Genomic DNA, 27,199 nt, shown 5'->3' with positions numbered 1-27,199 from the left:
TGTCACATCTGTTACTGTAAAACCAGCGAGGCAGGATCTCAAACATCTACACCAAAGAAGTGCAGAATATCTCTATAAATTATGCAAATAGCGTAAATGTGCTTATTTTTTCTATTTTTCGGTGCATAGCAACGAAAGCCTTGCCTGCTTGGATATTTCACTGTCCCCTCATCCAGCTTCTGAGTTGCCTGCTCCACTTTATCTTTGCGGTCAAAACATTAAAAACACTTCAGTTTTGTAAATGAAAGACAGAGGTTCTCAGAATTATGCCTTTTTTCCTGCATGTGCACAGAATCTACACGTCCCTCGCCATTAGGGTTCCCCGCGCACCGGTATAACCAGCCACAACCGGCGTTTTATTTCTTTTGTAAACACAGACGTGGCGGCTGGATTGCTAGGGAAAACTAAAAAAAAGAGAATTTAGACCGGGCACGCGAAGTCGATCGGCCGGCGGGATTTTAAAAGCCTGCTAAGATGCGACTGTCGCGAAACCCGAGTAAGCTAAGCCAGCAATGGCACGGCAGAGAAGCGACCGTTGCGCCACGGATGGAGCTTTTTTTCCCACCAGTGGAGGAAACAGCGCGCCCAGAGAACCCGATGCTTCCCCTCCGAGGGAGCTGCGGCGTGGAGGAACTTTCCTCTTCCCCTCGCGCGCTCGACTCCTTTCGCCCTGCGCGCCTCTGCGAGTGCGTAAAAACCATGGCGAGGCGGCTGCTCCAGGGCGCCAGACGTACCCAAGCGCCGCAGCCGGAGCATTTCCCTCGCTCAGCCCCTTTCTAAACGCGGGTCTGAGTGCCACGCCGAGCTCGCTGGCGTCGCGGAAAAGCAGGCAGGAAGGCAGGCGCGGCGGCGGCGCCTCCACCGCCCTTCGCCAAGCCGTGCGCCCTGGCACCAAGGCGCGCGCCACGGCGGCTCCAAAGGGCGCAAGCGAGCCAAGCGCAACCGGAGCCTCCTGGGAGAGAGAGAGAGGGTAAAAAAGGCAAGGAGCCCTTTCTTGCCCCGGCGGGCCTCGAGGTGCCTTCCTTTGATTGGCTGAGGCGCATGTTGGAGAAGAGGCGCGCGCAGGGGACCCCTCCGCCGCGCGCCCAACTTTGCCCCCGCCGCCAACTTTTGTCGCCGTCGGGCGGGAACCCCACGGAACACAACAGCCACCTGCGCGCTCGGGGCTCTTGTGGGAGGAGAGCGCGAGCGGGAGAGAGGAGCGAGGAGGCTGGGAAGGGGGCGGAGAGGAGGGAAAAAGCCGGGTGCGGCGCATGCGCTGTGCGCTGCCCCGGGCCTGCCGCGGCCGCAGTCACTTCCTGCCCTTGCGCCCATCCGGCTCCGGGGTCGCGTCGCGGGGCCGCTTGGGCGGGACAGGCGACGGCGAGTTCGCGTCGGGGCGCGGCGACAACAGCGCACTGCCCTTCTCCACCGGGCCCCGTATCGTCGGCGGTGGCAGGGTCCCCCGCGCCCGCCTCCGCGGAGCCTCCTCTCCGGGCGCCCTGCTCGCTGTCACCTGCTGCCTGCGCCTCCTCGGAGAAGCCCAGGGGCTCCTTCTTCCTTCCTCCCTCTCCGCCTCCCGCGCGCGTCCCGCCGGCCGGTGGCGGGCAGGCGAAGAGGGGCTTCGCTCACGCCCAGCCGCTGCCCGCCCGGCAGGCACCCCACGCGCCTCGCTCGGGCCGGGCTGGCGTTTCCCGCAGGAGCCTTTCCCGTAAGTGTGGTCGCTGCTGAAACTCGCCTCTCCGCCTTTCCTCCGTCACGGGCACCCTCGCCCGCCGCGGAAAACACGGAGGAGATGCGTGTTGGTTGGTTGGTTGGTATGGCTGGCGTGTGTGGGTATACGCGCGCGTGCCCGCCCCCTCTCCTCGCGCGCCGATGCTGGGTTGTGTGAAGCGGGCGACCCGTGTGACAGGTGGCCCCGGAAGAGCGCGCGAGGAATTGGTAACCTGGGAGGAGGTGGTGTGTTCGGGGGAGAGGGAACTTGTGTGCCAGAGAGGGAGAGGGGTGTGTGTGTGTGTTTGGGAATGTGGGTTCTGCACTGGAATGCTTGCTGTTGTTGTTGTTTTATTCCTGCATCGCTGATGGAAAGGCTAGTGATGGGGTGGGTGGCCAGGTCGTAATGGTTGACATGGTCTGGGTTGGCATTCCTGTGTGTGGCATGGATCAGCCCAGCGCCAGATTTAGGGCAGTGTCGGGCGGTTCCACATCACAGGGCGCTGAGCCGAAGGATGATGATGATAATATCTTATATTTATGTGGGAATATTTATGTGGGTACCTACTGAGAAGATCGGTTAAAAAGCAACCATGCCAAATTGAGTTATTGCCAATTTTAAAAAACATATTTATTGAAAGTTCAAAAAGTACATGATTATATGTACACTAAACGTTGTGAGATGTAAGTAAATGAGAGAAAAGGAAAAAGAGAAACAGAACCTGGGTAGAAGGGAAAATAAAGGTGGGGAGGGGGAAAACCCCGGTATTCTTACAAATCCTGTAATAGGTTAGGATTTGGTGAAGTACAATAACAACCCCCTCCCCCCTTTATGAATTATTGTCAAATTAACATTTGGGGTGTGTGTGCCAAATTTCATCCTCACCTACAGTGCCATATTACCCAGGGGCAAAACTAGGCGTTACTTCACAAGGGTCAAAGACCCAGTTTGGCACTGCCCCTCACGCACATTTGTGGGTGCTGGTGTTTGAAACTCCCACTGTTCCAGGCGCGTTTTGCGACAGGAAATTTTACTAACGCGAGCAGTTTTTGAGCTCTGGGCGCAGTACTGCGCCTAAGATTTCAGATTAAAACTGTGGAGTGGAAGGAAAGGAGGACCTTTTTCAGCCTCCCCACTTCCAGCTACTCTCTGAAGCCTGGAGAAGAAATCCAGAATATTAAGGGGGTAGGCAGGGAAAGGACTAGACCATGTGAAAAATGAACATAATATTTTAGCTGCTGTTCATTCATTTTCAACTTTGTATTATTAGGTTTAAGGTGCCGTTTAGCTCCTAGCTTTCACATTTCAGTTTCTAACACTGCCATGTAAACACACACACACAGAGAGAGGGGGGGTGGGGTGGGGTGGGAGCCTCAGTGGCACCCCTCTATGCTTCATCCAGGGCAAAAACCTGGCCAGCTCTTGCATAGCTATGGCACTGTATTACCAAAGTCCACCCCTGGATAGTCATGACTTTTCACAAGGGGACACTCTGAGGATTTGGCCAAGGATAGTGGGCCAGTGCATTGCCCCCTCTTCCCCATCTGCCAGCCTGCAACATCTCTTGCCATAGGGCCAACAGATTGATCCTACATATCCTCCAGCAACAGGACATTTACCCAGTGCAGCATTGCTGACTTCTGTGGCGCTGATCTCCTTTACATCATCACATGTTTGAAGCTACGTGCACAGGACACGTCTTATTTTGGTTTATATTTGACAACTGGAGGGCAAGGGAGTGCCTAGCTCGGGAATAGGTTTGGATCCAGTTCTTGATCCCTCATTTATGGTAAATGTGAGATTGGGGGGGGGGGAGGGTGTAGAACTGCATGGTTTGACTTGTCAGGTAAGAAGGGACTGGTTTTGACTCCTCAGTTGCAGTAAACCGTATGTGGTCATTGATTCCTGACAATAAAAATAGGTTTGTTATTTACTTATGATGTTTATATACTGCTTAATTATTTCCATTTATAAGCAGTGTGCATAAAAACAGTCCACAGAAAGTGAGACAACAAAATGGGTTCTGTAGATAGTTCTAAAATTGTCTGGCTTAAGTTGTTAAGGGAGTGTTTTGCTGCATATATGGAGAGGAAGGGAGAGAGGAGGTGTCAAGTTTGGTATGTAAGGTAAGGTAGGATGACTTTTTTGATGGAGATATTTGTGCAGAGAAATGTGCGTTTTCAAATACAGTTGTGGTTGCCAACAGTTAAACACATTTTCCAGCCGTATTGCTGGATACATGGGGAAGCAACAGGTGCTGATGAAAAGTGATAGAACTAGTATTCTGGGATGCCGTGTTACCTGACTGGGTACATTTGACATATTGCATGTTATAATGCATATCTGGTTTAAGGAGCCGTTTGGTGCCTAGCTGATATATTTAAGTTTCTAACACTGGTCCACACATGGAGATGAGATAGTCTTCGTCAAGGACACAAAGCTTGATCATTTATTTAGATGCTGGTGCTGCAATCCTACATATTCTTTTTTGGGAAGTGAGTCCCATTGCGGGGGGGGGGGGGGAGAGACTTACCATTGATTAAACATGCTTGAGTTGAGTTGTGTGTAGATCTTGCCATGATTCGTCTTCTTTGGTGATCACTCGTAGCCGAGTAAGATTATCTACCATGAATATGGTCTCAACCGTGGGTCCGTAGGTGACTGTAGAGGCCAATTCTGGATCCACATATCCTTCCACAGTGGGGACATATGTTTCCGGGCAGGAGTTGATGACGATGAGGATTTGCCAAGCGTGCCTTCATCTTAGTACATTTCTCCCTTTCATTTTGAGTTCAAGTGTCTTCAAACTCCATGATGCCTTTAGCAGAGGCCAATTGGAGCACTCGCAGGCCAGTGTTTTCCAGTTGTCTGTGTTTATACTACACTTTTTAAAGGTTTGCCTTGAGAGCATCTTTGAACCTATTGTTCATCGACATTACACTTTCCATTGTTATGCTGGGAATAGAGTAATAGCTGGTATAACTGGACAACATAGTACTTTTCCTTTGAATGGAAAGTAAATGTGTTAAGGCATGACCTGCAATGGTTACTCCTGAAGGAGCTCTTGTGGTTCATGATTATTAAATCAATTTATAGACTGCTTCAGAACACAAAGCCATCAATGTGGTGTGTGTACACGTAGAAACAGAATTAAATGTTATGCTGTTACGAAGGAGCAAGCATCATATACTTTTTCTGCAAACAGTTGGACCATTTTAGAGAATGACATTTTGTAGTGCTCTTAACTCCTTCAGTTGCAGCATGAGGGAACCTGCCCAAAGTTCTGCAGTTCTGTGTGTACAGTTCAAATATGTCAAAACAAAAAAATTCCTTCCAGTAGCACCTTAAAGACCAACTAAGTTAGTTCTTGGTATGAGCTTTCGTGTGCATGCACATGAAAGCTCATACCAAGAACTAACTTAGTTGGTCTTTAAGGTGCTACTGGAAGGAATTTTTTTGTTTTGACTATGGCAGACCAACACGGCTACCTATCTGTAACTGAAGTTCAAATATGTGTGAGGCTGCAAAGGAGACCAGTGGCTTAGAAGTTGGCAGTGATGTGACTTGATGCATGCAATTTGAAATCTGTATTGGAGGATATTTAGGAACAAGTTGCATAAAAAATACTGGATTGGTAAAGGCACTCCATAAGCTCGTAGATATGCTTTACTCTAAAGTAGTGTATTTCTGAAGTTTTTAAAACTCACTGCTGTTCCCGCCTCTCCTGTTTTGATTGGATGCTGGTGGAGTGCTGAAAACCACAAACAGCCCTTTTTTTTTGAGTAGGCCATCATCTGTCCTCCCGTGAATTATTTCATTCCGATAAATAAAATCCTTTGTGAATGTCAGTTTGCATTACAAAATGTTTGTAAATAGAGCTGAGCGAAACTGTTATTTCGGTTACTCGGATGTGCATTTTATAGGCTTCTAAGGCTCGGCTGAAAGAATCCAGGAGAATTATTCTACCTTTTGGATTAAAATCCAAGTCAAGACAATAATTGCTGTCCCAGAGCCCTTTCCCAGCTGGAAAGTAGCAAATAGCCAGGGGGGAAAAGAGAAGAAAAGAGATTCCCAAAAAGAGTTCTAGCAGTGCTTTTCAGGAAAGCTACATTTCCCAGAGACTGCTGCACTGGAGAAACTTTCCTCCTTTACACATCCCATAGTTATTTGCTGTTCTTGAAGCAGTATAACTGGCTAACCAGCCAGGTAACTACGTATATGCCCTGCTTCATCACAGGGTGGTTCAAACATAATGGGGGGTTAGAGAGAAGGAATAAGTAGGGTTGGGGATTGAGGTGGAACAAAATGTATTTGGGGGTTTACAGAGCTTAGATCAGCTAATTTGAATTAGTGCTGAAAAGGAGTGAAGAACTTTCCTGATTTGGGAGGGAAGGACTTACCTCGTTTCCAAGCCCGTTTGATGCAACTTAAGCTGCCTCTAATTGCAATAGCTATTTCTAAAACAAAATTTATCCATGTACAGTGGTGCCCCGCAAGACGAATGCCTCGCAAGACGGAAAACTCACTAGACGAAAGAGTTTTCCGTTTTGGAGGTGCTTCGCAAAACGAATTTCCTATGGGCTTGCTTCGCAAGACGAAAATGTCTTGCGAGTCCCTGCGGGGTTTTTTCCTCCCCCCCCTTTTTCTAAACCGCTAAGCCGCTTATCCGCTAAGCCGCTAAAAGCCGCTAATAGCGCTAATCCGCTAAGCTGTCAATGGGCTTGCTTTGCAAGACGAAAAAACCGCTAGACGAAGAGACTCGCAGAACGGATTCTTTTCGTCTTGCAAGGCACCACTGTATCCATGTCGTAACAGTGGCAGAGTTGAGAAGATTTCGTTTTTTCATATGTGGAATTGCTCTTTGTATACATGTTCAATATTCACTGCTCGTTCTTAGATCAGTGGTTTTTACAGGGAAGTTATGTAACACTGCAGGACCTTCTTTTCCTTGGTAAATGATAGAAAATTTGCTTATTTTAGCAGAAACGAGCTACTAGATGTAGAAGGAAAGTAGGGCGTTGATGTAGAAAATGCCTCTAAGGGACAAGTGTTGTCAGACTGACCATCATCACCATGGCTGCTGTGAACCAGGTAATAGTGCTTTAGTAATCTACCTTCCTTAAAAAAGAAATAAATAAAGGCAGTAAGACGCTGTCGGGAAAAGATAGCCTATATTATGCTGCCGTAATGGAATTAGGACATCTTCAAATATTGTTGTATTGCCAGTATTTTAAAAATGGCTGGGTTTTGATGGAGTACTTCTTAAATCTGTGTTTCCTTTTTATAGACTGGGTTGAGGGAGAAGGCAGGGAATAAACATTTCTGAAAACTATGTTTCCAAGGCCTGCAAAACAAAATTTATTCAGCGTACAAATAGCTTGATATAAATATATACAAATACAAATGATGTTGGCACGTTGCTATAATAACTTTAAAAAATGGCTTGTAACCTAAAACACTTGGAATGAGAAAATGAAGAGAGATATACACATTAGTAGGTGCTTCAACTTAAGATAGGATACCTACTAACCTACTTACCTGAGCTTGAGAAGGCATGTATAAAAACATTTTCATTGACTAAATATGCACAGCCACATAAATAGAGGTCTGCTTCTATGTGTATTTAAGAAATACTTCTAACAAGTGCAGATGGCAAGTACCAACTTAAGATGGAGAAAAGTGTGTTCCCCCTTTTCTCTCATATAGATGGAGTGTCTTTTTAAATTGATCCTTGGTATAATGCATATAGGGACGTGGGTGGTTCTGTGGGTTAAACCACAGAGCCTAGGACTTGCTGATCAGAAGGTTGGCGGTTCGAATCCCTGCGACGGGGTGAGCTCCTGTTGCTCAGTCCCTGCTCCTGCCAACATAGCAGTTCGAAAGCACGTCAAAGTGCAAGTAGATAAATAGGTACCGCTCTGGTGGGAAGGTAAACGGCGTTTCCGTGCACTGCTCTGGTTCGCCAGAAGCAGCTTAGTCATGCCGGCCACATGACCCAGAAGCTGTATGCCAGTTCCCTCGGCCGATAAAGAGAGATGAGTGCTGCAAGCCCAGAGTCGGCCAAGACCGGACCTAATGGTCAGGGGTCCCTTTACCTTTACTATAATGTATATACTGTATGTATCATCTAAAAACAAAGGGTTTTATCCTTTTAAGTCACACTTGGAGTAAACTTTTGAAATAAATGGATTTTAATAATTCAAGCCCATTAATATCAACTCATGACTTAAGTGGGTACAACCCAAAGAAAGTAAGTTGCTCCAAAATAGGGTTGTTATCTATATAGAATTAATTGATCAGATGATTACTTGACTATACCATCTATGGCTAATCATCTCAGATTTCTTTAATCGGGTGACATGTCTGTTAGGAATCTCTACAAATAAAACACTGTGATTGAAATAAATGTTCTTGCAAAGATGCTCAGTTGTGTCTTGACTGACTCAGCAGAGTTAACAAACACTATCATAATTCATTCCTTAAATTGAGATTAATGCAACAGAGCAGCAAACATAATCCTAATATGAATGTAGGTACATGAGCGTAGGAATTGCTAGACAACATTGGTAAAACCTTATGGCAATTATTTCTAGTATTCTATCTTTCAGAAATGTTATCTGTTATTTCTAGTGGTAACTGCTTTCTAGATAAGCTGTATATAAACAGTAGAACCTCATTCCCGAATGTCTCCGTTGTCGTACGTTTCGGTTCTCGAACGCTGAAAACCTGGAAGTAAATGATTCCATTTTCAAAGGTTTTTTGGAACCTGAACATGCCACACGGCTTCCGCTGAGGGCAAGAAGCTCTTGCAACCAATCTGAAGTCGTGCCTTGGTTTTCGAATGTTTCGGAAGCTGAACAGGCTTCCAGAATGGATTTCGTTCGAGAACCTAGGTTCCACTGTACCTCTATTTGTGTGTGAATATGCTTTTTGGAGCTTAACTGAGACAGTCACAGACATTACAGTTGTTTTGGAAATAGCAATAAAAAACCTACATATTTGTCATTTTTTATGTCCAGACTGTATTGCAATGTTTTAATAGAACTTTAATAGAGCAGCTTCAGTGCAGTTAACATTTATGTGTGGACATGTACCTTAAGCTCTTTTTTTTACTATTTATTGTGACTATTTTGCAGTGCATATACTGGAACCTGGAGATCATCCTTTATTGCAGCAGCCTCTTCAGACATCAAAATCCGGCATTCAGCAAATTATTGAATGTTTTCGATCAGGTATGAGTAGGTGGCATAAATAACATCTAATGAACAATCTAAAATCATTATTTCACGTTTTAAGAAAAATGGCGCTCTTGGATTTTCATGGATTTGATTTTGGGTTGTATCCAACATTAGTCATATTCACAGTAGAACCACAGGGTTGTAACCAACAAAATAATTGCACATGCAAGCCTACTTCCGCAGGCAATATGGAACCTCTTCTCTCCCTCCTCCACCTCCAAAATCTGCTCTGGGGGTTCCCCCCAAGTCTCTGGAGCAGTTTTAGGGGTGAGGGTGGAAGGAGAAAGAAGTAAAGTTCTCTTGTGCCCATGCAAGTTAGTTCATGTTCACACTGATATCCCTGGATACAACCCACTGAAATTACAGTGGTACCCTGGGTTACATACGCTTCAGGTTACATACGCTTCAGGTTACAGACTCCACTAACCCAGAAATAGTGCTTCAGGTTAAGAACTTTGCTTCACGATAAGAACAGAAATCGTGCTGCGGCGGCAGCAGGAGGCCCCATTAGTGGTGCTTCAGTTTAAGAACAGTTTCAGGTTAAGAACGGACCTCCGGAACGAATTAAGTACTTAACCCGAGGTACCACTGTAATGCGCATGACTAACTTTAGTCCATTAATTTTGGTGGGTTGGCGCTGAGGAAGGTTCAGCTGGATGCTACCCAATGTTTTAAGAATTGCTTGTTTTAATTATTGTATTGATATTTGATTGTAAGTATACCACCCTGGGTTCCTATTTTAAGATGAGGACTTGGAGAATTTCTAAATGAATAAATAGGTCTAACGAAGATTCACCGACTCTGCTATTCTATTACCAACAGTAAGTAGTCAGTCAGATGCTTCTGGTACCTCCTGGCCTTTGCTGGTGTCCTGCGGTGAATGTTGATCAGACAGGGTGTTGTTGTTGTCGTTTCAGCTTTTTAAATCTTCTGTTGTAATGTTCTTTGGTTGTACAGTCGTACCTTGGTTTTTGAACAGCTTATTTCTTGAACGTTTTGGCTCCCGAATGCCACAAAGCCAGAAGTGACTGTTCTGGTTTGTGAATTATTTTTGGAAGCTGAACGTCCGACGGGCCTTCCGCGGCTTGTGATTGGCTGCAGGAGCTTCCTGCAACCAATCAGAATCCACACTATGGTTTCTGAATGTTTTGTAAATCGAACGGACTTCGTTCGACTTCCAAGGTACGCCTTTACTGTATACATCGTAGCTGAGACTGTAGCATTTCAAATTTTGAAAACCCCTTTGGGAAAATGTACACCACAAATGATGTGTTTACAATAGCAGTGTAGTTCTGAAGCATGCAGTAAACTTTTTTAAAAAATCATTGCTTTTGATGGCAACGAGTGACAGCTGTTATGAAATAAAAATGATGCTTGATTGTTTATTTTACTGTATAATAATTATGTATGATGTTGTTATTGACTGCCTTGAGATGCCCATATAAAAAGCATATACAAATATTTTAATAAAATATAAATAAATAAATTTAGGGACGGAAAACTCATAACTATAAATCTACTCTAACGTTAATCTTGCCACTCCATTTGTAAAATCATCTAAATTAGTGGCTTTTGCCATATCTTTTAGTAAATTTCATATGCTTATTTTGTGTTGTAGGGAAGAAACATTTCTTTGCCCTATCTGCAGAAATTTGGAATTTCTCCTTTGTGACCTTAGAAATTTCGGGCTTAGGTTGAATGTTCAGAGAAGTTTTTAATGTATGACATTTTAATGTATTTTTGATCTTCTTTAAAGATTAAAAATGATGATGATGTCCAATGTGGTCTTGTTGCTTTCTGAAAAAAGGAGTAGGGATTGTCGTTGGCGTTCTCAAGCAGGATTGTAGTATATTGTTTCTATTTGGATTGTCTTTTCTAGTTAGGATAGCAATTGAATGGATATGTGTGTGTTGCTAACTATAGTCATTTATGGGAGCGGGTGGCACTGTGGTCTAAACCACTGAGTCTCTTGGGCTTGCGGATCAGAAGGTCGGTAGTTCTTATCCACGCGACGGGGTGAGCTCCCATTGCTCTGTCTCAGCTCCTGCCAACTTAGCAGTCAGAAAGCATGTCAAAGTGCAAATAGATAAATAGGAAGCTAAACGTCATTTCCATACACTCTTGTTTCTGTCACGGTGTTCTGTTGCGCCAAGCGGTTTAGTCACACTGGCCACATGACCTGGAAAGCTGTCTGTGGACAAATGATGGCTCCCTCGGCCTGAAAGTGAGATGACACCGCAGCCCCATAGTTGCCTTCAACTGGACTTAACCGTCCAGGGGTCCTTTACCTTTACCTTTACCTAGTCATTTAAGGTGGTTTTTTAGGTGTTTATTGTTTTATGCTACTTGTATTTCTACCTTTCAGTGTTTTAATTGTTAGCAGTTTTTATCTTCACTGTTTTATTGTTTTATACTAATTCCTTTCATATGTAAACCTAAGTGATAATTTAGTTGCAAGGCAGTATAGAAATACCCAGAATAAGATAATAATACTGTATTCGAAATGGTTGGTAAGACAGTACTGGACTCCTATAAGTTTCTATCCAGCCCCTGCTTCCTTCCAGTTAGAATAATTATACTCTACTGTGGAATGGGCCAGGTAAGGGCCAGGTAATGAAAGCTATAAAGAGGAAACAGCAATCTATATCTATCTATCTGTCTGTCTATCATCTGTCTGTCTGTCTATCTATCTATCTATCTATCTATCTATATCTATCTATCTATCTATCTATCTATCTATCTATCTATCATCTATCTATATCAGTGTTTCCCAACCGGTGTTCCGCGGCACACTAGTGTGCCGTGAGACGCTGCCTGGTGTGCCGTGGGAGGGAGGCGGGCGAGTCGGGCGGCGAGAGGCCGGGCGGCGGCGAGCACACGCGGGGCGGCGAGCTCCCTCCCCCCCACATCCCATCGCCGCTCGCTTCGGCAGGCTGCCCCGTGCTCCGCGCTTGTGTCGGCTGCCCCGTGCTCCCCCCGAGAGCGCAAGGCTTGCGGGCGGCAGCTGGCAGCGCGGAGCACGGGGCGCCCTTCGGAGGACGCCAGGTGTTCCGCGCTGGTGTCGGCCAGCCTTGCGCACCCGGGGGATCTCCCCCCAGGAGCGCAAGGCTTGCGGGCGGCAGCCGGCAGCACGGAGCAGGGGCGCCCTTCGGAGGACGCCCCGTGCTCCTCGCTGGTGTTGGCCAGCCTTGCGCACCCGGGGGATCTCCCCCCAGGAGCGCAAGGCTTGCGGGCGGCAGCTGGCAGCACGGAGCACGGGGCGCCCTTCGGAGGACGCCCCGTGCTCCGCGCTTGTGTCGGCAAGCCTTGCGCACCGGGGGACCTCCCCCCGAGAGCGCAAGGCTTGCGGGTGGCAGCTGGGAGCACGGGGCGCCCTTCAGAGGACGCCCCGTGTTCCGCGCTGGTGTCGGCCAGCCTTGCGCACCCGGGGGATCTCCCCCCAGGAGCGCAAGGCTTGCGGGCGGCAGCTGGCAGCACGGAGCACGGGGCGCCCTTCGGAGGCCGCCCCGTGCTCCTCGCTGGTGTTGGCCAGCCTTGCACACCCGGGGGATCTCCCCCCTGGAGCGCAAGGCTTGCGGGCGGCAGCTGGCAGCACGGAGCACGGGGCGCCCTTCGGAGGACGCCCCGTGCTCCGCGCTTGTGTCGGCAAGCCTTGCGCACCCGGGGGATCTCCCCCCGGGAGCGCAAAGCTTGCGGGCGGCAGCTGGCAGCGCGGAGCACGGGGCGCCCTTCGGAGGACACCCCGTGCTTCGCGCTGGTGTTGGCCAGCCTTGCGCACCTGGGGGGCGCGTGGGGCGCCCTGAAACAGAGGGTTCCCCATGCTGCGGACTGTAGCCTGCCGCCCGACGCGCGGGGCGCCCTGAAGCAGAGCGCCCCTCGCGCCAGGCAGACATGGGCCAGCCCCACAAGCTCGGGGGACAGCGGGGAGGCCCAGCACCGCCATCCCACTGTTCCCCGACCTGGTTTTTTTTGGGGGGGAAATAAAGGAAAAATACGGTACTTACTATTTCATAATAAAGTAATTATAAAATACTTTCTTTGTGTTTATTTGATGCCTATTAACGAGAGTTACTTTATATATAGTCAATATAGGCACAGAGTTAATTTTTTAAACATTTTCTAATGGTGGTGTGCCTCGAGATTTTTTTCATGAAACAAGTGTGCCTTTGCCCAAAAAAGGTTGGGAAACACTGATCTATATCTATCTATCTATCATCTATCTATCTATCTATCTATCTATCATCATCTATATCATCATCATCATCATCTTAAGTTCAAACATCACTGTTGTAATAACCATGGTCAAGCTTCCTAACAATCAGGCAAACACTGATTTAGAACTGTTTTTTCTTTTCATTTTCAGTCTACTCCAAACTTCCGAATTTAGCTGTATCTGGGTTCCAAAAGAGGAGCAGCAGACCATATTTGGTATCTAAATTCAGACATTAAGCCAAGCTGTGTTTTCTCAAACATGTTTCCTGGCTACTTAGAATCAATTTAGATAAGGTAAAACAAGAACAACACAGTTAAGCTTTACAGAACATACTTTGTAATGATATCTGAAATAAAACTTAGAAAAAGGAAATACTAGTAGAGGAAAATGAAAAAGTAAAGTAACAGGCGATTCCATGGAAATACCGACCCATTTTTCATTTTCATATATAGTTTTCATTTTCATATATATATATATATATATATATATATATATATATGCAGGTTTTGGTGTCCTCGGGTGTCTTCCCGTGTAAAAGTTGGGGTGTCTAGGCGACGTTTCGACGAGGTCTCACTCGTCATCTTCAGGCTGGTGCTTTCGGCTTCTTGTTACTGGAACAGAGCGGGATCTCAATGTTTGGGAACTTCCTCTCTGCCCAGAACATTGGAGGCTAGACACCACACCCCCTCTACAGTATTTATAGGAACTCAAACATTGAGATCCCGCTCTGTTCCAGTAACAAGAAGCCGAAAGCACCAGCCTGAAGATGACGAGTGAGACCTCGTCGAAACGTCGCCTAGACACCCCAACTTTTACACGGGAAGACACCCGAGGACACCAAAACCTGCATTCCTGTACCCGTGAAAATCTACGAAAGCAAATATATATATATATATATATATATGACATCTGGTGGGAGGGCGTTCCACAGGGCGGGTGCCACTACCAAGAAGGCCCTCTGCCTGGTTCCCTGTAACCTCACTTCTCGCAGTGAGAAAACTGCCAGAAGGCCCTCAGAGCTGGACCTCAGGGGGGTGGAGATGCTCCTTCAGGTATACTGGCCCGAGGCCGTTTAGGACTTTAAAGGTCAGCACCAACACTTTGAATTGTGCTCAGAAGCATACTGGGAACCAATGTAGGTCATTCAGGACCGGTGTAATATGGTCTCGGCAGCCACTCCCAGTCATATGTGTTGTCATGTGCATCATTTATACCTCTTTATAGGACTGCCATACTTATTTCCCTGATAACGCAATAATTATTAGGCCTCTTATTTGTATCGTGCCATCAGTGTAGGGCATTTTGCAGAGTTCTGCAAAAAGTGAAAGATGTTTCTCCTTAAGAAGCTTAAAATCTGAAAGACAAGTCATGGTGGGGGAATCTGTTCTACTGTTTCCAGTAGAGGGTACTTCAGTCACCCGTACACATTGCACTGAGCATACTAACACACTTACACTGCTGTTCTGTAGTACAAAGGAGGCTGATGTTTTGAGTTGGAAAGAGGATGGTAGTAATTTGACTGTGTTCAGAGCCTCCCATCCTTTTCAGTAAACTTCTGTGCATTGCAAACTCTTATTTTAGTTTGAAATATGCAGAAGCGGCTAAAGAACTGCAGGTTCACTTCAGCTAAGTGAATTGCAAATTGCACAATTAACACCTTTTAACAGAAATCTCTTGGTTTTAAAGCATAGCTGTCAACCGTCCCTTATTTGGCGGGAAAGTCCCTTAGCCCAACACTGTGTCCTGCTGCTGTCCCTTATTGATGATGTCCCTGAAATTTCCTTGGTTTCAAAGGAAGCAGCTCCTCTCCCTCTCTCTCTGCCAGCCGGCCAGGGAGGAGGGAGGCTCCAACTGTGTTGCTTGGCTGCATTGCTCACCCAGGAAGGAGTCTAAGAACGATTGGGGGGTGGAGCTTGCATGCCTTGTGCCAATCAAATCGGCTGCGTTGCCTGGGGACTCGCCTTTGCTCAGCGCTTCCCAGCGGAGAGGTGACGGTGGTTTTCCTTGCTGCATCCCCTTTGCCGGGTTGCTGCACTGTGGGAACCACTGTTTGAGGCTTCGTTTTGTCTGCTGGCTGGGCCTTCTGCCTTTGGCTTGGAGGGGCTCAGAAGTTGATCATACCTGTGCTTGGAAAATCCCTTATTTTGGCTGCCGGTCCCTTATTTTCGAGGCTGCTGGTCCCTTATTTTCAAATCTGTAAGTTGACAGCTATATTTTAAAGCCTTGTATGTATTTTCTCAGTTTCCCCTCACACCACTTTCTCACTCCTTACTGGAATAGCATCTGTAGTTATTGCTTCTTCTTACTTTTGTCTTCATGGCCTTACATATCTTGCCCCTGTACCTAGTATAGCTCTTTTTAAAAGGAAAGCAACTTCCTGCTTCTCCAGTACAATGAGTTCAAAGTGTTTTCTGGACTACCTTAGCCTTGTACTGCCCGCCACTTGGCTTCCCCATGCCCTATATCCTTGTTCATTCATCTCTGAACACACCTCCACCCCAGCCTTTTTCTTGTAAATCTAATTTAAATGGCAAGTCAGCTCCATGGCCTGACATGTCTATGTTCTCGAGTATTTACTTAGTGCACCGGCACTGTCAAATGGCAGCAGCAATAATTTATGGGACTACAAATGGCTTTTTTGCTCAGGTGTTTGACATAAGAGAAATAGAAGTGCTTTGAAAAGGAACTCTGAAACTTTTATAAAAGGGATGCTCTGTGGGCCCAGGTTTGTCTTTAGCTTTTAGGATATTTTACCAGGTCACACCTGATCAATCTGGATACCTGATCGTGTGCTAGGCAAATAAACTTTTGAAAATGGAAATAATGTTCCATATACCAAGCGTGTTGTTGGATGATCCCTTCAAACACCGAAATAACAGTTTTGCACAGAATTGCAGCCTCATTCTTGCCCATTTAGTACCATTTTAACTATTATATTTGCCTGTGAAAATAGTATAAGTATTGTACAGTCGTGCTATTGTATGATCCTTGCTTTTGAAACCATAGTTTTTATCAGTATACTAAGTAAAATAGGCTAAGCTGAAAACAAGCAATCTTTTTGTTCGTTTGTTTTTACTTCCTCATTAATGTCTTACTAAGGCTTTCTGAGAAGTGGCATTAAAATTAATTCAGTAGATGTTTTAATATTAAATAAATTTGTGTTTCGGGGAGAAATGGACTTTGATTTTATATAACTTATATCTGAAAGAAATAACGCTAGTGAAAAATATACAATTTTGCAGTATTGGAGTAATAAAGGTAAAGGACCCATGGATGGTTCAGTCCAGTCAAAGGCAACTATGGGGTTGCGGCGCTCATCTCACTTTCAGGCTAAGGGAGCCAGTGTTTGTCCACAGACAGCTTCCCAAGTCATGTGGCCAGCATGACTAAACCACTTCTGGTGCAATGGGACACCATGACAAGTGCCAAAGTGCATGGAAATGCCATTTACCTTCCCACCACAGCGGTACCTATTTATTTACTTGCACTGGTGTGCTTTAGAAGTGCTAGGTTGGCAGGAGCTGGGACAGAGCAACAGGAGTAATAGGAATAATCAATCAATCAATTTCCTTTATTCGACCGATAGTCAGAAATAAAACATTACACAATACAGAATTATAAACTAAAACATCATAGGGGTACATAAATAAGGTAGGGCCACAGTACTAGACCTCTCACAGATAACCCACATCAAGGCATTCAGTTATACGTTTCCGGCACTTGAGTGCCAGGAAAAGGAATTTAGCCACTGACAAAGTTGTTTTCCCAGAAGACTTATTTAGCAGATATGCTGTCTGCTTTCCTCTTTGCCGGGAACTGAGCTGGGGTAAGTATGGAGTTATAAGATACTGTCTTAAATCGTTGTAGAAGGGACAGCTCAGTAAAATGTGCTCTGTGGATTCTACCTCACCCAACGCACAATGGCATAATCTCTGGTCATATGGGACTCCTCCATATCTTCCCTTCAGAACCGCCGAGTCAAGAACATTCAGCCTAGCCGCAGTAAATAGTCTGCGGTATTCCACGTAGTGGATATCCGCCAGGTAGCGAGCTGGAGCAGCCCGATACAACTGCTCCCCCAGAAACAACCCAGGTTTCACACGGGCTATGTCCTCCTGTCTGGCAATATCCCTTAATCTTTGAGCGATCACCGCCTTTGCGTGGCTATACGTCATGGACTCTATATAAAGGGAGGACAACCCGCACTTCTGCACTTCCTCCACTATCTCCCCTTCCCATGGAGATTTAAAGTTATCCCTCAGAATCAAGGGGGCCAAACCCACCGGTCTGAAACAGAGCTTGAGCCATAGCCATAACGTAATAGGAATAATAGTAGCATCAGTTGGATCTCTAAACTGATATCGTTTAATGTTGAGAGAGGCATACCCACATTCACACTTTTAAACAGAACTTTACATCATCTTGAAGTCCAGATTTGGTTAAAAAAAGAGATAGAAATATATGGATAAGAATACATCATAGAAAGTATCATTCATTATTCAGTAACTAGATGTTGAAGGGTTTGAAATAAATTACTCAAGATTGTTGTTAGTTTGTGCTCAAGGGTCTAACTGATTTCCGTCTGGCTTTGGCCTGTTTTTGAGTCACCCAGCTGGATGATTTATGCTGGGATATTGTTAGGAATCATCTAATTCTTTTCTGATGGGCCTCTAAACAGCTTTAAATACCATCAACAATGGGCTGTCTCTCTGGACCAAGACATTCCAGAGGTTTGGACCCAGAAGGTGGTGTTTGACGATTTCTGTTCCATCTTATAGTTTTGTCTTTGAGGTTCCCATGCTATTTAACATTCACATGAAGCTGCTGAAAGAAGTCATTTGAGGAGGTTTGGATCCCTTTATTTTACCTGCTCTAGTCAAAATAATAATAATTTAACTAAAACAATAACATTATAGCATATGTATCTGTAATGGGAAAAGGGGGCTGCTCGTGCGTAAGCGTTTAAGTCCTCCAAGCTTTACCATCAGTTCCTAAACTTTCCCAGTCCGAGGAGCCATGGGTGCATGGCTACCTCAATCGCTGGCAGAATCCGTCAGTGGGCGTTTCCGGAATTTACGCCAACATAAGAGTTCCTTGACGGAAACTCTCCTTCTGGATTCTCTGCGTGACAGTTTCCTCCGCGGAGTGGGCGTCCCCAGCGGAGGTCCTGAGCCCTCCCCGCTGTTCTCACTGGAAACATCTTGGAGCCGTTCCTCCGATTGAGTTTCTGCAGGAACTCTCCCTCTTCCCCTACTGGTTCCTTCCTCCGCATCCGAAGGTCTCCTAGCCTCCTTGAGCCCTTCCACCACCTGACTCTCTGATGGCTGTTCCCTGACAGTATCCATGTTGGTTAAACATATTTTTTTTTAAAAAAAAAAAAATAGACTGAGTTTTAGCACACATGAAAAACTTAAAACAAATTCTTATTTCCTGATGAATAGACTTTGGAATGTAATGTAACTTAAACAGAAAACTATCTTTAGAAAGATTTTTCCTCCAAAAGCATTTTATTTTAAAAAATCCAATTTAAATTTAAAAAATCTGATTTAAATTTTAAAAAAATCTGTTTTTTTAAAATAAAAAAATATCATTGACTTTTATCCACCCTGTGCTGTACCATTGGTTTTCAGGCTCAGTTTAAAGTATTCATGTTGACCTTTAAAGCCCTAAACAGGCTGTTTGAGGGACCACTTGTACCCATATTAAACTGCCCTGGCCTTTTAATTCTGGAGTCAACTAAAAGTGTAAAAGACTATTAGCATAAATAGCTGGCAAGGCATGCACTTTGTGGTGCACAATACTGATTGTTCTGCAGCCCCTTCATGACCCACCTGTAGGGACTCCCCCCCCCCCCCCCGGCCTTTTTTAGCGAGTCATTATTACATGAACAGCTCGCTGTCATGGTGCAAGTTTGTCAGTGAGTACTAACCAGTTACTGACAACTAGTCATTTCCGAGCACAATTCAAAGTGTTGGTGCTGACCTTTAAAGCCCTAAACGGTCTTGGCCCAGTATACCTGAAGGAGCATCTCCACCCCCATCGTTCTACCCGCACACTGAGATCCAGCGCTGAGGGCCTTCTGGCGGTTCCCTCACTGTGAGAAGTGAGGTTACAGGGAACTAGGCAGGGGGCCTTCTCGGTAGTGGTGCCCGCTCTGTGGAACGCCCTCCCACCAGAAATAAACAACTATATGACTTTTAGAAGACACCTGAAGGCAGTTTAGGGAAGTTTTTCATGTTTAATGCTATACAGTAGTACCTCGGGTTAAGAACCTGCTGTATTTTTCGCTCCATAAGACGCACCAGACCACAAGACGCACCTAGTTTTTGAGGAGGAAAACAAGAAAAAGAATATTCTGAATCTCAGAAGCCAGAACAGCAAGAGGCATCGCTGCGCAGTGAAAGCAGCAATCCCTCTTGCTGTTCTGGCTTCTGTGATAGTTACGCAGACTGCATTCGCTTCATAAGATGTACACACTTTTCCCTTACTTTTTAGGAGGGAAAAAGTGAGTCTTATAGAGCAAAAAATACGGTAATTCATTCCGGAGGTCCGTTCTTAACCTGAAACTGTTCTTAACCTGAGACACCACTTTAGCTAATGGGGCCTCCTACTTCTACGGCGCCATCACCACACGATTTCTGTTCTCATCCTGAAGCAAAGTTCTTAACCCGAGGTACTATTTCTGGATTAGTGGAGTCTGTAACCTGAAGCATCTGTAATCTGAAGTACCACTGTATTGCGTTTTTAATATTCAGTTGGAAGCTGCCCAGAGTGGCTGGGGAAACCCAGCCAGATGGGCGGTGTATAAATTAATGATTAAAATTATTATTATTATTGACCACCATGCAAGCCCTCCAGCGGCCCAAGGGGCCAAAAACTAAGTACTTAAGGGTTGCTATCCTGTACACACTTACATGCGAGTAAGTCTCATGGAACTCAGTGGGGTAAGTATGGGTAGGTATGTGTAACATTCAACCATTAGTCTTACTTATGTCTGTGGGAAAGATGTTGGTGTTTGATTAATTTCCCCATAAACATAATTGAACAGTTAAAGTACTTACCTTCACCTGGATCATGCCTCGAATGCTTTTTATATGTTTCAGGAACTAAGCAACTTAAACATATTTTGCTGAAAGATGTGGACACCATCTTCGAATGTAAATTATGCCGCAGCCTCTTCAGAGGACTACCGAATTTAATAACCCACAAGAAGTTCTACTGTCCTCCAAGTCTCCGGATGGATGACAGTAAGTTTTGTTCTCTTAAGTCTCTTGTTCAACATACAGTCATACCTTGGAAGTCGAACGGATTCTGTTCCGGAAGTCCATTTGACTTCCAAAACTTTCAGAAACCAAAGTGCTGCTTCTGCTTGGCTGTAGGAAGCTCCTGCAGCCAATTGGAAGCCGCGGAAGTCTGATAACCCACAAACATAGCAAGAGCTCTGCTGGATCAGGCTAAAGGCCAGTCTTATCCAGCACTCTGTTCTCCCAGTGGCCAACCAGATGCATGCAAGAAGGAGATGAGTGCAACAGAGGATGAGGAGACGATGCTTAACCTTTCCCCCATATCTAAATTCCTTGTCTAAATTGCTACCTGAGTGTTTTTATCCTGGCAGAGGGGGAAACAGAAGTACAGTGGTACCTTGGGTTACAGACGCTTCAGATTACAGGCGCTTCAGGTTACAGACTCCGCTAACCCAGAAATAGTGCCTCGGGTTAAGAACTTTACCTCAGGATGAGAACAGAAATTGCGCAGCGGTGGCACAGTGACAGCGGGAGGCCCCATTAGCTAAAGTGGTACCTCAGGTTGAGAACAGTTTCAGCTTAAGAACAAAGTTCTTAACCCGAGGTACCACTGTATCACTGTACTGTATACAACACTTAATGTCTCACATCATATGTAACTAATCCACAACCTGAAAAAGAGGCAATGCATGTTGTAAACCAAGAAAATCTATAATAAAATAGTGACACCTGTGAAATAATATAATGTAAACATTGTGGGTTGTTTTTTTTTTTGTTTAATCTACAGACTCTCCTGATGTAAATGATAAGCAGAGCCAAGCCATAAGCGATCTCCTGGAAGCTATGTATCCTAGAGTGGACAAGCAAGACTATATAATCCGTTTGGAACCTATAGAGACAAACCGGAATGCTGTCTTTCAATATGTTTCAAAGGCGGATAGCACAGTTGAGAACATTGAGATGAATGTCACCACCGAACCAGCTCCTGTAGCAGAAACGCCAGAACCTACCGCAGAACCTCCTAAAGTGGTTCCTAGTCCCTCACAGGAAGAAACGGCAGAGATTCTTGTGGCTGCTGCTGCTAGCAAGGTAATATTGACTCCAGAAGAACCGTCTCTGTCAACAAAGCCTAAGCTGGAACGTGATAAACCAGATTTGGGTCACCAGTTAATTTGCTGCCTCTGTAAAAAAGAATTTCATTCCAGACGCAGTGTACGCCGGCATATTAGAAAAGTACACAAGAAGAAGATGGAAGAACTGAAGAAATTTATTGAAATTAAAAGGCGGCCAAATCAGACATCTGGGAGGGGGCGCAATAAGAACATTCTTGTAACACTGGGTAGGAGCTGTCCTGTATGCTATAAATCCTTTGCTACAAAAGCCAATGTAAGGAGGCATTTTGATGAAGTTCACAGGGGACTGAGGAGGGATTCCATCACTCCTGACATAGCTACAAAGCCTGGGGAACCTTTGTCCTTGGAATCGGCTAAAAAATCTGTTAAGACCCGAAAACAAAAGTCCCTTAAGGCTGAATACAACTTAACCACCTGCAAATGCCTCTTGTGCAAGAGGAAATACAGTTCGCAGGTAATGCTCAAAAGGCATATGCAAATTGTTCACAAGATCACCCTTTCAGCAAAAAATGCTAAAAGAGAGAAGAAGCCCAATAACGCAGTTAGCACAGAAGTGAAAGAGAAAACGGAACCAGCAGAATCTGTGGAATCAGTGCCTCCCATCATCAGCACCCCGCAGAATGAAACAAAGGGAACAAATCATTCGAATGAAAGGAAGAATGCATCTTCATCGACTGAGAAAAAGAATGCCTTGTCATCCGCCGAACGAAAGAATGCATCATCTGCTGAACGAAGGAATGCATCAGCTGCTGAACGGAAGAATGCATCGTCCGCTGAACGGAAGAATGCATCGTCCGCTGAACGGAAGAATGCATCGTCCGCTGAACGAAAGAATGTATCATCTGCTGAACGAAAGAATGCATCGTCCGCTGAACGAAAGAATGCATCGTCCGCTGAACGAAAGAATGCATCGTCCGCTGAACGAAAGAATGCATCATCTGCTGAAAGAAAGAATGCATCATCCGCTGAACGAAAGAATGCATCGTCCGCTGAACGAAAGAATGCATCGTCCGCTGAACGAAAGAATGCATCGTCCTCTGAACGAAAGAATGCATCGTCTGCTGAACGAAAGAATGCATCTTCTTCAACTGAAAGGAAGAACGCACCACCCACAAAGAAAAACAAAGTTAAGCCGAGCTCTGAAAATTCTAAGTCAAGTAATCAGTCCATTGCAAGTGGTCTCCGAAAGCCCAGGAAGCCGAGACTTTCCGTTGGCTTTGACTTTAAAAAGCTTTACTGCAAACTCTGCAAACGCCAATTTACGTCCAAGCAAAATCTAACGAAGCACATCGAGTTGCACACGGACGGAAATAACATTTTTGTGAAATTCTACCGGTGCCCGCTCTGCCCTTACGAAACCCGCCGGAAGCGCGACGTGATCAGACATATAACCGTGGTCCACAAAAAGTCTTCGCGATACCTTGGCAAGATAACGGCAAGCTTGGAAATCAGAGCGGTGAAAAAACCCATTGACTGCGTTTTAAACAAGGTGACGAGAAGAGGCGCTCCGAGGGATGAAGGTAAGCAAAATAGTGCAAAGCCGGACGTCACCTCTAACTCGCCGAGCAAGAAGTATGAAGGGGCTGATGTGGGCATTGAAGTGAAAGTCACAAAGAATTTCTCTCTGCACAGATGCAATAAATGCGGGAAAGCGTTTGCCAAAAAGACTTTCCTAGAACATCACAAGAAGACTCATAAGGCAAATGCATCCCATTCGCCCGAAGAAAACAATACAACCAAAGGCAGAAGCACGAGATCTAAAGCTCTTGTCTGCTGAGGAACAACGAGTGCCTTGCAAAACGTTTGCCTGAATTTTTCGCTGGTGTTTCTAGCTCAGACTCTGACGCTGTAGAACATAAAAAGAATATTGCATTTATTCTCCTCAGCCCCGTATTTATAGGATTCAGTATGAATTTGTCTTTGTTCAAGAAAGTGAACCTAGCACAGTTGTACATGGTCGGTTCCTGAAAGTTTAATAATATTCTGTAACAAGTTGTTTGGGGCATAATGTTTAGCGGTAGGGACCGTAGTTCCAAAGGTTTTTTTAAATTAACTTTGCACTTCGTTGGTACTGACCAGGTAGAGGAAAGCCTTTGATGGGCTTGAAATAGCCTGTTAGTGCTGTGTTTCCCTGTGGTTTTAGTCTGTTAGCAAATATTTCTGGCATATAGAGTTTTTGCATAAATGCTAGCATACTTAAGATGAGCATAAATTTAGGGTACATAGCTCTATATAGCTATATAGTTTAGAGTCAACACTTTTGCGTTAAAATTCCGTTTCTCTGTTTGACACAAGGCGTCCATTCCTTTTAGAGAAACTAAAATCTCAGGTTTTTTCCTGAGCTAAAATTTTGGTACCTGGACCTTTATAGCTAGCATTTTAACCGTAACGTTTGTTTCCACCTACCCTGTTTAGACACCTGCGGGTGGGGATATTGGATATTCCACAGTTCAGTGGCCATTTTACATGACGTACAAAACAACAGTCTTAACTAGCTTCAGTTGAAATGTTGTTGGGCAACCAGCCATCAAGGAGAGAATAGTTTGGTGGCTTTTTTTTAATTACTACTTTATACGAAAGATTATTAATCTCTAACAGATGTTTATTAAGAGTATATCTATGTTGATAATTCAGATCCAAAGTTCCCATTAGGTGAAGGTATCTTTCCAGAGTTAAACCACTTGTGGATTCTGGTTTTAATGTGAAATGGTTATATGTAGACAAGCCTCCAGATACTTGGGAGCCACCCTCAGGTTGCTGGGGGGAAGTTGGTGGGTTTTTTCGTTTTGTCTTTTAAAGGCTAAATAATAAAGATATGGGTTATTCTTACCAAAACCACAATCAGCTTATTGGACACAGAAAGTGCTTCTGGCTTTTGTGTGGAAAATGTTCATGCTGCCTACAAGTAAAGCCCCTTTTTTAAAGTTGGCTAAATATTATATTGATATATGTATTTCTCCTTAACATGAGATGATGTGTGGTAAAATTTGGAATTAGAACCACTAATATCTTGAAATAGTTCTATGAGAGGAAATATTTTTATAAGCTATTTTCTTAGTAAATGTATTGATTGTTCCTAAAAGATAACGTCTTGTCTGAGTTTTTCAAGAGCAATTAAACTCCATTTAAAATAGCCCTTTGAATTAATAGCCAGCTTTCTTATTTCATGTGTGCAGTAGTGCTGGTAACAGAAAAATGAACATTTTAAAAGGGAAATTTTGCAAACCATTTATGAAGACCTATTCTTTTTAAGGACGTTATCAACTTGGAGCATGCGTTCCAGACTTGGCCCTTACTTAATTCTAATTTTGCTGAACAGATTTTACGTCCATTGTGATATACTACTAAGCAAACACTTGTTGTGTGATGTACTTTAAAAATATTTTTTTACAGATGAATGTATATGAGCAGTTTCTTAGCGTAATTTGAATGAACTGCAATTTGAATCGTAATATTTTTTAGCATTGGCGCTAATTTCAATTCATGGTTCAATACTTTTTTGGGAGTATTAAGTTTGACTGTACTGAACTTGCTGCAAAAAAAAAATGTATAGTAATTTTGCATGGTTAGCATATTGGTCAGTCTTTCATATGGAAGTTTACAAGTTACCCACATTCCCCTATTTTAATTGTTGTTGTTTTTTTAAAAAGATTATACGCAAGCACTTTAATAGATGCAGTTTAAAATTTTAGTTATTTTTTAAAACACAGTACACTAATGTTCATGTGAAGATAGTAGATGGGTTTTGTAGACAATTCATATTCAACTGTAGTTCCTTAAATATTCTTTAAACGGAAGATAGTGGAAGGACTTTTTTTCTTTCTTTTGCCCACAAGATGTTGAATGACCACTGTAGATGGCACTTGACTTTCACTGTAAAGTTTATGAAATTCTTGCTTCCTGTCTTATTTTATAATCGATTCTATAGCAAAACATTAGTATACCTACCATTATGAAATTTTTGGCAGGTTTCTGCGCTTTCTTAATTTTTAGAAAATGTTTAGTGATTTGTGTCAAATTGCCACAGTTTAAAAGATGATGGGTTAGATCCAGAGGACCTGTGAACAGGATGCTGCTCACAGGATCCTCCTACTGGAGGAAGGCGGATGCAGATATTTTCACTGATTCCTCCTTCTCCCGCCTCCAGAGCAGTGTGAGGTGTGACATGGAGGGCTAGAGAGGAAACAGGAAGAGGCAAAAACCACCTCGCTTCACCTTCCTCCTGTGGGAGCTTCTGCTGGTTCTTGGTCCCTTCTGTTCACAGAAGGGACTCTCTCTGGATCCAACCCAATGTACAAATGAAGAAATGCCATTTTTAAAATATTGGTTGACTCCCTTGCTTAGGGAATGCCTTGTGTCCATATATACTTTTTTGTATAAAATATATCTAAAAATGTTGATCATAAATAAAAAAATATTCTTTTATGGATAGGTAAGTGTTTGGCCTTTTAGTGCTTTGCACTAAAAAAACAAAACTGTGAATGGGAAATAGACTGTAACTGTTGCTGGAAATGTTCTATGTTTGAATACACTTGCTTCTTGGAGAAATGTACTTTATTTGGAAATAAAGCAGACTGGAAGTTATTTGAGGTAAATGTACTCGAATGTTTGTACTTGATTTTATTAGTTGAATTTGTGCATGTTTACAACTCCCAAGAATAATATGGGTTATGCTAGCCTTTATCTCAGTGCCCAGGTACTCTTGGAGCTAGGGATGCAGGTGGTGCTGTGGTCTAAACCACTGAGCTTCTTGGGCTTGCCGATCAGAAGGTCGGCGGTTTGAATCCCCAAAACAGAGTGAGCTCCTGTTGCTCTGTCCCAGCTCCTGTCAACCTAGCAGTTCAAAAGCATACCAGTTCAAGTAGATAAATAGGTATTGCAGCAGCGGGTAGGTAAACAGCGTTTCCCTGCACTCTGGTTTCTGTCACAGTGTCCCGTTGCGCTAGAAGCGGTTTAGTCCTGCTGGCCACATGACCCGGAAAGCTGTATGTGGACAAACGCCGGCTCCCTCGGCCTGAAAGCAAGATGAGTGCTACAACCCCATAGTCACCTTTGACAGGACCAACTCAGTTCAGTGGTGGGTTCCTGGGTCAAACTTACCTTCTCTAAGATACAGCCAAACTCCCATCAACCTAGTCAGTGATTATTTAATGACTCCCATGTCCATTTGCTCTTTCACATTCACTGCTTCTTGAACTTCACCCAATCAGTAAAGTTAATGCAGGGGTGATCACTGACTTCTCTTGAGGAAACTGCAAGAGAACCTTAGACAACCACTTGCATAATGATTACAGGTAATTAACCTGTTTTTAGCTGGAATGGGCCATGTGTAAAGACAGCCTTATGGTCCCATCATCTGAGTGTTGATACAGTGATACTTGTGCATGTGTTCACTCTGATGAAAGCCATATAATCTAGTTTTCTGATCTCAAATGATTGGGCAATCCAGGCCATTGCAGAATGGCAAGTTTTAAAAACAGTTTTCAAGTCTGTTAACTGACTTCTGTAAGCTGTTACTAAATTTCCTCCAGGCCGCTTAATCAAGTGCTGACAGAAAGAAATGTTGGGGAAATAAATACATATAAACAGTACTTTTTTTGATTAAAAAATGTTTAAGGGTACTCTCATTTTCCTTCAGGGTTATGCGTTGCAAACCCCCCCCCCCCCCAAAAAAAGCA

The 27,199-nt window shown here is 44.3% G+C and overlaps 1 protein-coding gene and 1 long non-coding RNA gene across 3 annotated transcripts in view; one reads left to right on the top strand and one right to left on the bottom strand.

Moving 5' to 3' along the window:
* The first annotated feature begins 1,120 nt into the window (after positions 1 to 1,120).
* Positions 1,121 to 26,120, top strand: ZNF800 (zinc finger protein 800). Of its 2 annotated transcripts, none has more exons than XM_083699172.1 (5): positions 1,121 to 1,690; positions 6,674 to 6,784; positions 8,830 to 8,925; positions 20,248 to 20,391; positions 21,176 to 26,120. In XM_083699172.1, exons 2-5 carry the CDS (start codon positions 6,724 to 6,726, stop codon positions 23,296 to 23,298), a joined length of 2,424 nt encoding a protein of 807 aa, XP_083555298.1. In that variant the 5' UTR covers positions 1,121 to 1,690; positions 6,674 to 6,723; the 3' UTR covers positions 23,299 to 26,120. The 2 variants fall into 2 exon arrangements, with proteins under 2 accessions (XP_083555298.1, XP_083555299.1); XM_083699173.1 differs by having other exon boundaries at positions 1,270 to 1,690; positions 6,677 to 6,784.
* The window catches only part of LOC310825727, a 200,664-nt gene continuing 183,903 nt past the window's right edge, over positions 10,439 to 27,199 (bottom strand). The window contains exon 3 of the long non-coding RNA XR_014555490.1: positions 10,439 to 11,029. This is a non-coding gene — a long non-coding RNA (uncharacterized lncRNA). The remainder of the gene's footprint in view (positions 11,030 to 27,199) is intronic.

Source organism: Podarcis gaigeae, assembly GCF_964106915.1.
Source record: "Podarcis gaigeae genome assembly, chromosome: 10".
In the NCBI taxonomy this organism is placed as follows: Eukaryota; Metazoa; Chordata; class Lepidosauria; order Squamata; family Lacertidae; genus Podarcis; species Podarcis gaigeae.
The sequence above is the reverse complement of the archived record's forward strand: the minus strand, read 5'-3'. Positions and strand labels throughout refer to the sequence as shown.

Coding starts and splice junctions, on each gene's coding strand:
- ZNF800 (XM_083699172.1), top strand. CDS start 6,724: ATGCCTCTAAGGGACAAGTGTTGTCAGACTGACCATCATCACCATGGC. Junction 6,785..8,829: donor CCATGGCTGCTGTGAACCAG/GTAATAGTGCTT, acceptor ACTATTTTGCAG/TGCATATACTGGAACCTGGA. Junction 8,926..20,247: donor TATTGAATGTTTTCGATCAG/GTATGAGTAGGT, acceptor TATATGTTTCAG/GAACTAAGCAACTTAAACAT.